General features: G+C 43.2%; 1 protein-coding gene across 1 annotated transcript; it reads right to left on the bottom strand.

Annotated features, from left to right (window-relative positions):
- Positions 1 to 534: 534 nt before the first annotated feature.
- On the bottom strand, positions 535 to 10977 carry TK1 (thymidine kinase 1). Its single transcript, XM_054977724.1, has 7 exons — positions 10852 to 10977; positions 10085 to 10116; positions 8971 to 9084; positions 7384 to 7477; positions 1120 to 1209; positions 913 to 1032; positions 535 to 794 (listed from the first exon to the last, which is right to left on the bottom strand). The coding sequence occupies exons 1-7, from the start codon at positions 10915 to 10917 to the stop codon at positions 606 to 608; spliced, it is 705 nt and encodes a 234-aa protein (XP_054833699.1). The 5' UTR covers positions 10918 to 10977; the 3' UTR covers positions 535 to 605.
- Positions 10978 to 11966: the final 989 nt, after the last annotated feature.

Genomic DNA, 11966 nt, shown 5'->3' with positions numbered 1-11966 from the left:
CGCAACTCAGTCAAGCTTTTCTCCAAACTTCAGATACAGGGAAGCAGCGTTATAAAAAGGACTTTCTTCACTTATCAAAGTTTGCAAGCATCACAAAAGAACCACCTTTTCTCATAATGAAAATGAAGTACAGTGGGATTCATATACAATGGCAATCAATGTTTTTGTTTAGACAGCCCAGTCACTCCATAAGGAGTGTTAGAGAGTTCAGTGCTGGAGAAAGGGGTTTATTTTTTAAAAAAGCTGACTCAATGAAGAGGAACACCCGAGGCAAGAGCAAAGTATAATTAATGTCCTGCTTTTACTATAAAACAGGTCCTGCTAGTGAACCTGGCCTGTTCCAGACTGTCTGGACAGTGAACCCCTAAAGCAAGTAAAAACAGCAGGCAAGATTCATAGATGAAAACTCCAGCTTTGAAAAGACAGCAACAGCAACATTTGAAAATGTTCCTCAGATAGCAGGATCTTTGCTTAAACGAGGAAAAACTCGAGTGTGTGCTGCATTGTGCTCCTGCCTTATTTTTCCCTGCAAACTTTCTTTGCTTCTAGTGCCTCACGATTAATGCTGTGAGGTAAGGCCACTGAGTAGGTAATCTTGCTTCCTTTCACTTTGATGGACTCCACTGCATGATCTGACGGACAGCCAAGACCTTCCTGGAAGCCGTAGTCTCTAATGGTTTGTTCCCTCCTGGTAGATTCTCTCTGTTCTCAAGCACAGGCTGGTGCGATCGCTTCTTGAAATAACAGACGCGGCAGACAGAATGGTATTTGTCTGCCCCTCCAATCACTTCTACCTGGTTGGGCACAAGAAAGACTCAAATTCATTTCCAGTTACAAAAAAACATTCTTCAGGTAGTCTATATAGTACGCACTTCTGTCACAGATGACAACCTTTCTAAGTAATAGTCTTACCTCCTTTTCTGTTCCAAGCCTCTTTGTGTAAGAGGCCTCACGATAACACTCCATACAGACAGCATTCAATTTTACTACACTCTCTGCTAAGGGGACCAGCTGCAAGATGTTGCCAAAGGCCTACAGTGGGAAAGCCAGAGATGATATATGTAAAGGACACAAGCAAGTCACAAGCTACAAGGCGTACACAAAGTTGGGTCAGTTTACCTTCCTCTGGAAGGTCCCATCAAGGGCTGCAACAATGACAGTCTTCCCTTTGTTTGCCATTTCCTCACAAAACTCTACAATGTCTGGGAACTGAAGAATGAGAGGAAAAATTGAAGTTAATGTCTCGTTGCAACAGATAGTCCTCGAAAACTAGTACATAGCACTGTATTATTCTCTCTCTACAATTCTGCTGGGAGGGAAGTATTTATCCAAAAGGACGATGACCTTGAATGCAAGATGATTCCCCTAAAGTTGATTAATGTACATAAATTACTTGTAAGCAGGACTTTTTTTCAGCTGGAATGCAGTGGAACGGAGTTCCAGAACCTCTTGAAAATGGTCAGCTGGCTGGTGGCCCCGCCCCCTTATCTCCAGACAAAGGGGAGTTTAGATTGCCCTCCGCACCAAGTGGCGCAGAGGGCAATCTAAATTCCCCTGTCTGGAGAGCAGGAGGCGGGGCCACCGGCCATGTGACCATTTTCACCGAGGGCAAAAACTCCTCCCTTGTTCCAGCTGACCAAAAGTGACATCATTGTGCAGTCCTGAGTTCCACCACCTCTTTTCCCAGAAAAAAAGCCCTGCTTGTAAGTGAATTAAAGGCAGACACCTCTTTTTTTGGATGGTAGGTGGGGAAAAGGCTTGAATTTTATGACTGCATTCTGTACACATTTCACTCTAGCCACCATGTAGCTCACTCCCTCTGCCTCTAGAACTTTGGCTTACAAAAAAACAATGGCTTACAATGGGCTCTTGTGCAAACAGGAGTGGCTAGTGGCAAAAGAAAGTGAGCTGGGCTATGGAAAAAGACCAAAACACACACACAATGCAGTCATAGGATCCAAACCCTAGTGTTTCTTTCAGGTAAACTGGATGAGATAGGGATATGACCAGGAGTATTCTTACAATGTTCCTTAAAATCTATATCTGAAGCCACTTTGGTTTTCCATCTTGCATACTAATAGCTAAGTGGTAAAGATCTGAGGATACTTAAATCCAGAGATTAGAGCCATGAACGGACAAGGCAGCTCTTCTGACACATCTGAAAAATACCCCAGGTTTGCAGAAAAATCTAAATTTTAAACATATATATATATATATATATATATATATATATATATATATATATATATATATATATATATATATATATATATATATATATATATATATAATTTTTTGAGGGTTTAAAAAAACCCAAACTGTTAAAATGAGTGCCTGTAGTTTTAACCAGATGCTCTCCCTAGCTGTTGCTAGACAACCATAAGAGTTCAGCCAGTATTCCAGACTTTATTTCTATCAGTAAAAGACGAGAGGCGACAGGGCCCTTTTCAAGGCTGTTTTGGCCTTTCAGGGGAGACTCATTGAGGCAAGGCCTGGCAGCAACCACCAAGTAACTTGATAGCACATGACTCATCCAGGCCTGGCTGCTTGCTGCTCTTCCAACAGCAACCCTCCCTCCAAAGCCAGTGTGGTGTAGTGGTTGGAGCTTCAGAGAAGGCTCTGGGAGACCCACTCTGCTGTGGAAGCTCATTGGGTGATTTTGATCCAGCCACTCACTTTCAGCCTAACCTGCCTCTCAGGGCTGTTGTGAGAATATGGAGGCAAGGAGAATGATGTAAGTGGCTTTGTGGAGAAAGGCAGTATATAATTGAAGTAATTAAGAAATGCAAGTGAAGACGGGGAGCAGATAAAAGGTGTTTGGTGGGTCTGAAGGGCAGAAGGCCAAAGGGAAAGGTGAACCTACGGAGACTGACTGGAGGGAAACAAGAAATAACATGGGAAAGAGGGTAACAGAAAAGTGAAGTCCTTGCAAGGTCCCCATTAAGCAACTGGGCCCAGCTCAGCTGGTACCACACAACTGGGCCATAGGGGAGAGGCTGCTGGGAGAGGAAAGGGGGAAAGGTGACGACAAGGGAACAAAGGTGGATGAGAAGGAGAGAAGGAAGCAGGGAAAGGGGAAGAGGGTATGGTGGGAGAGGGAAAAATGAGACAACCCGCCGCTGCCCCCCCCCCCAGCAAATCCATGTGAGTCCCCCACTTGAACTATTCTATTGCTGAGTATCTTCCACTCTTGGCTGCTGCAGAGCAACTCATCCCTTACAACTAATAGGAAAAATTGGCAAAGGATAGTAGCTGCATAATAGTACCAGTACCCTTAATCCATTGTTAGCTTTCTGTTACTCAAGACACTACAAGTAGTAGTGTCCCTGCATCCCTCATGCTCTGGAGGGTGAATTTTGTTAAAGCCTCTCTAGGCAGGAAGTCGGCGGCATTGGTAGCCAGATGGTTGCTTATTTTTATACAGCAGGGCAACAAAGTTAGGTAATGCTGAAAGAGCTGCTGGTAGGGGAAAGAAATAGCTATTTGGCAAACTGGCTCAAAGTTGCTATTTGTGGCAGCAGGAGTAAAAGATGAGCAAGGGGCCTATTTTCTAAGGGATACATATTATACATTTAACAACAGTCCCAACTGCAGCATCACTGTGTTGGAATTGCCAAAGACTAATTAGCTGCTCACTGTTCAGACAATACGGGATGCCAACCATTCTTCTCTTCCTGTCCTCGCCCCCGCCACATTTCCAGTTTTGGAGAGGGGTGATGCTAATGCTAGGCTTAGCTCATGGCCTGAGAATTGCGAGCAGTAGCTACAATGATTTTTTTTTTCAAAGTAGCTATTGCATGGTTCTTAGTCACTCATTTCTAGCTAATGAGTCCAGGACTGCTTCCACATGAAGATGACTCCCTGTGTAGCCCTTGCTGCTGCAAACATAAAGGCATTTGCAGTGATAACAGAAACCCACGCAGTGTTCCCTGCGCTGTCCCCACATCAGCTTGTTGCAACCACCATTTCCTCCCCCTTCACCAGATGGCTTTGTTTAGATTTCATTTCAACAAAATCTTGATTTGTTTAAAAAGCCCGAAGAAGCAGTCTTCTGGTGCATGGGGGAAATGGTACCCAGGGGAGCCAAGGCAAAGAAAATAGTGCTGATGTAGCCAAGATCTGCAAAAATAGACACCTTTCTACGCACACAAGGCACTTCGATGGCAGGCTCTCAAAAAACATCTTACCAAACCAGGTTTGGGAAAGATCACAGCAAAGCAGGGGGAAACTGAGGCAGGGCAAATATACAATGTTTGTATCTATTTGTATAATACAATACCATGTGGAGGCTCTGTAACGAGCTTTTGCCTGTGTCTGAAACTAAGCTTCTACTTAACCAAAAGAAAGATGTATCTTTTCTCTTGGAAAGCTTTCAACAATTAGTTTTCAGACCTGTCAAACAACTAAGTTCTTTGAACCACCTGTTTATCAGTACATTTATTTTATATAGGGTTCGATATTACTTTGCAACTCCTTATCAAACACAGACACCTGTCCAGAGTTTATTTCACTTTATTGAAAATGCACCCTAGTTTTTTAATGAAGCAAGTAATTAAAATATAAATGGTTATTAATATAAATCCTATAAAAACAGAACACAGAAAGGCAGTAAGAAATAAGTTTGCTAACGTTTCCTAATTAATTCTAAGTTTAACATGATCAAAGTTTCTATGAAATGCATAGGTAAAGATAAATTCTCACCTAAATTCTCTCAAGAGATTTCTTCCATCAGAGCTCTGACATTCTATCTGAATTTGCATTTTTGTAAGTCATCATATGCAAGTATGTAAGAGCTTTTCATGTGATAGCACAAACAAACGATAATTGGTCTGATGCTTCATTGAATATTCATAGTTTCTATTGTATAACCTTCCAATTAGTAAAAATGACGCTATACTCAAACTTGCAAAACAAAACTATACATCTCTGAGAAATGTCAGAAAAAGTTGAAGAGATCACTATTGGTTGAATCTCTGATAGAGGAACATTAATCTCGAAAGTCCACTATTTTAATTAACTGTCAAACGATTAAAGCACACCTGTTAGAATTACCTAACAGAAAAAAACAGATGGTTCATATAAAGTTTGAAAGTTCATCTAGAATACAAGTAAATGGCCTAGTATTGCTTAGTATTGCTTATTGTCATGTGCTTTTATCTATACTGGTGCAACAGCTCCCCAAAAACAATGGAGCTCAGAGAATCACAGAGTTGGAAGGGGCCATACAGACCTTCTAGTCCAACCCCCCTACCCAATGCAGGACGAGCCTCTTCTTGAAAACTGCCAGTGAGGGGGAGCTCACCACCTCTCTAGGCAGCTGATTCCACCTTTGAACTACTCTGACCACGAAAAAGTTTTTCCTAATATCCAGCCGGTACCTTTCTGCATATAATTTCAGCCTGTTGCTTTGGGTCCTATCCTCTGCTGCCAACTGGAACAGCTCCTTCCCCTCTTCCAAATGACAGCCTTTGAAATACTGTACAGAATCCAGCAAAATAGCAGTGTGGAAACAGCCCTAGTCTAAGGCAAGTAGATTTTTTTAATATTAGGAGTAGGCTGTCATCAATTTCACAAGGCCATTAAAAATCCCTACAGTTCACCAATGTGTTTTACATTTACAAAGAGGATGTAAAAAATCTCTCATTGGTTGCGGAAGGGTCCCCCAATGTAGTGTCCATGGATGCTCACCAGCACTTCCCCTGGTTCCCACTGAGCTTTTCAGAAAGTGGTTGTGGCCACTGTAGGACAGGACTTGTTACTGTTTGCCCTCATTTAAATAAAAGGGTTTTCCATGGCTGCCAATATCAGCTGCAGCCACTGGAAGATCATATGGACTGGTAAGCAGCTGAACTTGTGAATCCATTTCTCCTTCAGGCTTTCCTTCTTTTCCTTCTCCTATCTCCACTTCTTTTCATCCCCATCTACTACTCTTGTGCAAAGGGAGGAGGCGGTATTGTGTTTGGCTCTGCCTCCTAACAGTGGACAGTGAAGAAAGCTGACAGGAAGAAAACGGATTCATTTGAAATGTGGTGCTGGAGGAGAGTTTTGCAGATACCATGGAGGGCCAAAAAGACAAATAAGTGGGTTCTAGATCAAATCAAGCCTGAATTCTCCCTAGAAGCTAAAATGACAAAACTGAAGCTATCGTATTTTGGTCACATCATGAGAAGACAAGATTCTCTGAAAAGTCAATAATGCTAGGAAAAGAGGAAGACTTAGAGCAGAACCACAAGTGACAAAAGGCACAGGTTGGACACTTGTCAGCTTCCCTCAAGTTTTGATGGGAAATGTAGGCAGCTTGGCGGAATGTTGGACAAGTGACAGTTGAAAAGTCCATTGGACAGCAGTCAGAGAGCGAAGCTGCGAGACCAGGATGCCTACATTTCCCATCAAAACTTGAGGGAAGCAGACAAGTGTCGAATCTGTGCCTTTTGTCACTTGTGGTTCTGCTCTTAGAACGAGGTGGCTTGACCGCCACATCCTCCAGTTTGCAGGATCTGAGCAAGTCTGTTAATGAGAGGACATTTTCAAGGTCTTTCATTCAGAGGGTCGCCATAGGTTGGAGATGACTTGATGGCGTGCGCATGCACGCACAGCCTTCTGAGGCAGTTCAGGCATAACTAAAGATGCATTAAGTGATCCACCACATACTTTCTTAGCTTACGAACGTAAGTATTATCTTTCTAGGTGAGACAAAAGTCTATTAGTATTTTTTTCCAAAAATGCCAGCAACCATAATGTAGTCCACCAAAAATTAGCCAGCAGTGTATCCATAGTCTACCTTCTGTAGACCCATCTTCTACATGCTGCTAAATTAATGGCTAATTTAACCTTGCATGTTGCTCTACTGAGTGAGTTAACTCCCTCACCACCATGAACCTACTTGCAGCATCCTGGGTACTAGAAAGGCATACCATATGGCCAGGGCTTTTTTTCTGGGAAAAGATGCGGTGGAACTCAGTGGGTTGCCAGCACAGGACCACACAATGATGTCACTTTGGGTCAGCTGGAACAAGGGGGGAGTTTTTAAAAGTTTAAATCGCCCTCAGCAAAAATGGTCACATGGCTGGTGGCCCCACCCCCTGATCTCCAGACAGAGAGGAGTTCAGATTGCCCTCTGTGCAGTGGCGCGGAGGGCAATCTAAACTCCCTTGTCTGGAGATCAGGGGGCGTGGCCACCAGTCATGTGACCAACCATGTCCCAGCTGAATATGGCTGTTTGTAGTGGAAATATCCTTAGAATGAAACAAAGTAAGTGTTTCTTAAGCAAGAACATTGATTCATATTCCTTTATCACTTTCATGTAGAATCCCATACAACCCTGAAGCAGAATTAGCAATATTTGACTGTTCAACTGAAGGCAAATTAATATAAAGAACTTACAAACTGGCCCTCATCAATGCCAATCACAGCGGAGCTGACAGCCTCTTGATGTATATCTTTGAGGCAACAAGCAGGCAAGGCCTCCATAGTGTTCCTGTCCAGAAAAAAAGAAATGTTTGTGACAACAGAATGGCTTGGTTCCAGGTTTTCAGTCTCTGCATCTGGAGAACTGTTACACAACTGCAATCTAGCTTTGAGAAAGCTGTTTTAAGATAAGGCAGAATCACAAGTCTAGGTACTGAAACAATACAAGTCCTGTTCACGTGTGTATATCTGTGTCTAAGAAAGCCAACGAGTGTTGTTCATTTTACAAATAAAAGGGGACTAGTGCCTGTATAAATAAGGGGTTTATGATCACATATTCAGCTCTACATGCATTGGATGTTACATAGATCGTACATAGATTATACGTTCACTGTAACTTGTCAACAAGGCTATTACGTACAGCTTTAAATAAAATGATAGTTTTGTATATTTATAAGAAGTACAAGCCAGTGTGGCATAACGGCTAAGCTGCTGGATTGACACTGAGGAGACCCAAGTTCACAGCTTCACTCCACGATGAAGCCGACTGAATGACTGCAGCAAGGGCACCCCTCTCTCAGCCCGACTTCACTGGGTGGTTGTGAGGATAATGGAGGACTATATACCTTGTCCCAAGAAATGATTGGCCCCTAGTTTTCTTTGCATGTACACTTACCATAGATAAGTATCAACGTTTTATATAAAGTGATATAGAAGGCTGAGCTTGCTGAGGGGTTCACCATGTTAAAGAAAGCTTATTAGCAAAAGGAAACTTTGGGGAATCACAAACTTTATTTCAACTTGCCTGCACAGGGATGTGTAGCAGGTGGAGAGAAGAGCCAACTACTGCATGACACGGGATTGATTTGTGTCACAGAAGGAACTACGCCCCCTTGCAGTGGCATCATTGCACACAGCCAAGCACTCAATTGTCAGCTAAGAGTTCTAGTTTTCACAAGATTGGCCCAGCACCCCCCCATACTCCATGAGACTGCTTGTCTGTGCTCATGGCTGCATATTAAACTTTGTGTAGGGCAATCTAGACTATGCATGTTACAGAAAATAAGCGCAGATAAACGGACAACGACAGTACTCTACCTACATTAACCTAATAGTGTTCATTATGAAAAACAGAAGATGAGGGCCTTATTGTTGGGGTTTTTTTTTTGCTACAAGCTTGTTTTGCAGCCTTAACCTATGTTTTCTCAGAAGTAGCTCCAAACGGAACTTAATCCGTCCTAAGTGTTCATAAGACTGCAGCCTTAGTATTTTCTACCTGTGCAATAAATGACATATTTACAGATTTGTGTAATGTTCTTTATTCTACTTGGTTAGCCATGGAAACGTTACAAACATTTAAAGAACACTGGAGTCCTGATCACTAAGTTTTCAGATGCAAACTTCTTGTGTGGTATAACCAATCACGTGTAAAGTGCGTGCATAAGCCTTGCCCCCCAAAGTAATGACTTTTGCTTCCTCCAAGAACAGTATCAGGCTTTTCTTTTTGTAAGTAAACTGCCCCTCCTTCCCACTTACCAAAAGACACAATTATAAGCAATTTACCTGTCATGCGTGGAGACTCCATTAGTACAGTAGCGTGTATCCTTGGCATACTTGATCAGAAGGCACTTGTACTGCGCAATTTGGAACCGACGGACCCGGCGCATGAGTTCAGTGCTGCAAAGAAAAAGTGGAGAATGGTCAATGGCAGATGACGCCCAGGAGACTTTCCTTTAATACTGCATTTTTTTCCTGCCAACACATAGGGCTGCCCTTAAGAAGTGTTCAGAAACTTTGGTTACTGCAGTGTAGATTTTGACTGGAGTTGGTCATAAGGATCATATCACTCCAGTCTTGGTCCATCTACACTAGTTCCCAATTTGTTTCCTGATACAGTTCAAGGAGCTGACCTTTACAGCTCTAAATGGTTAGAGACCAGTATAACCAAAGCACCATCTACTCCCTTATGAATCTATCTAACCATTACAGCCATCTTCCAAGGCCTTGTGACCCGCTACGGTCATCAAAACTCTCGCTTTCCTCAGGGAGTCTCATCTTTCCCCTTTGGCTGCCATCTTCAAACAGTGGGTGAAAACTTTCATTTCGTTTGGTGTTCCCTCAGTGAACCTTCCTTCATGTCCGATATTTTAAACTGTTTTGTTTTGTATTTTAATTCTGGTTTTAATGATGGGTTCTTTGGGTGGGTTTAAAATATGATTTTATTGTGTTCGTTTTAATTTGTTGGCCCTTGTGGGGGCAGAAAGGCAAGATACAAATTTTGTAAAATAAATACAATAGAGAAGATGGTAATATCAGCCTGGGTGCAATCCCTAGGAACCACTCATGGCTCCAACAGAAAAGAGGGTTCAGAGGCAGTCTGCTCTGTTTGGAATAGAGTAGTGGTGGTCAAATTAGTTAGAAACTATGATACAAGTCAGTTCCATAGTATAATACAGAGACCTAAGCATGCCGGAGTACAGAGTACCCTTTGTATGGTTTTGCTTTGAGAGCTGGAGAGCAAGCAATGGCACAACACTGAAGAAAGAGCTCTATGCCACAGGTAGGCACACATTCCCCATGCCACTTGCGGCAATGACGCTGTAGCTACAGAATACCAGTCACAATAATCAGGCTAGCAATTCTAATTAGGAAAATAGTGTTTTGTACTTTCAAATACCTTTTCCCGGAGAACATGGGTCCAAAGATGACCTGGAGAGGGAACAAAAGATAAACTGAGTCAGGCACATCTTTACCAAATATGCTACAAACTGGTTGGACTGTTTTGGAAACATGATGGCATAGTCAGACCCTTGTCCAATTCAGGAAAACTCTTCCAATGTTTTTGAGCTCTTTGGTAAAGCACAAACTTACCTACAAAACCACTTCCCCAGGCTGCCTTTACTAACACTCCATCTGACCAAATATTATTAACTTATTGATATGACTAGTTTTGATGGATGACTTACCCGGGAGACCCCCCCCTGCGCTGCTATGGAAGCTTGCTGGCTGATCTTGGGCCAGTCACCCACACTCAACCTAATCTACCTCACAGGGTTGCTGTGAGGATAAAATGGATAGAATGGTGCAAACCGCTTTGGGTACACACAAGAAAAAAGTCAGTAGATAAATGAAGCAAATAAATACATCGTTTTGCTTTTATTATTATTATTAGGTTTTGATCGCCACATTGGATGTTCTTTTCGGAACAGGAGGCGAGATATAAATCCGCTAAATAAATAAATGCCCTGTCTGCTGCTCAAATCCAGCAAGCCACCCAGATCCTACTATCCTATCCATTCCCCCCATCCCTCCTTCCCAGCCCTGTCACAGCCAAGGACCCTGGAAGCGACCACTATTCGCGCCCCAGCCACATCACTTCCTTCCTAAACTTGAGAAAATCCTTAGATTGTATTAGAAACGCTCCCTGCCCGCCCGTCCGCTTACCTGTATCTGGCCGCGAGCCTTGCAGGGAGACCCTGGCTGCACCCCGGGCATCATCAAGCAGCTCATAATTCCGATGCCCGCCACCGGTTCCTTCTCGGGTCAGAATCAATAAAGCCGGTCTCTGGCGCGCGGGCGCCCTTCTTGCTACTCGAACGAAGACTCGTCCAATCAGAGCACAGGGCGCCGAGCAACGGGCAATCAAAAGAATCTCCGCCCTGCCAGAGGCTTGGCGGGAAAGGCTTTGAGATGCAGCCGCCGCCCGGCCTGCTGCTCCCGACATGCTCCGCGAGACAGTTTGTTCGGGGACAGAATGGGAGCGCGCGCGCTTCCAGGGCCGCCCCTCCCCCCCGCTGCAAACTTAGAGAGTCTCTCGCGCTTTGAGGCTGACGGTGCTGTGATTTATTTATTTTTTGAGCCTGATAAAAGTTCATTGCTTGGGATGCAGGCGCCACCGAGAGAACTGATTTCGAAAAGGCACCGGATCATTTACAAGTTGCGAATTCACATAACTGGAAAATGCAGGAGGCTCAACCGGCTGGTGTACAGAGAGCCCTTTTGTTAGCCTAGTGTTCAAAATCTGGAAAATAAAACCCCTGCACAAAAGAGATTTCGCATTACCGGTTACGGCTTCAGTTTAAACAAAATTAGAACAGGAACAATAACATAACACCGTTTGTACAGGGTTTGCATATTATGCGAGAAAGACGTAAACAAGAACAACAAAAAAGAGATTCTACATTGTATCAGCCCAAACTGACTCAAGGTAACCATCGGTTATATCCCATTAAACTCCCTTGCATTGGTGGTAGGGTAGGCCAACACAACTCAGCGAGATAGTGCAGGAGGGATAGAGCTGCGCTGGTACCATGAGTGCATCAGCACATTTATTTATAAATTATATCATTTATAGTATGCCTTTCTCACTTGAGATTCAAGGCGGAGTACATAGCATGAGATTAGAACGATCAGTGTCGAGGACATTCCATAAACAATGTCAGGATTTTACAAAGAGCATTAGCAAGAGATCCAATACAGAGTTGAAGAAATACTGAAACAACATAATTCTAGGACTGGCATTAGACCGTATGAAGCACAGTACATATTTAAAGCAACAG

Source organism: Eublepharis macularius, chromosome 4 (assembly GCF_028583425.1).
Source record: "Eublepharis macularius isolate TG4126 chromosome 4, MPM_Emac_v1.0, whole genome shotgun sequence".
NCBI classification, from domain to species: Eukaryota; Metazoa; Chordata; class Lepidosauria; order Squamata; family Eublepharidae; genus Eublepharis; species Eublepharis macularius.
Note: the sequence above shows the minus strand (reverse complement) of the source record. Positions and strands in the feature narration are given on the sequence as shown.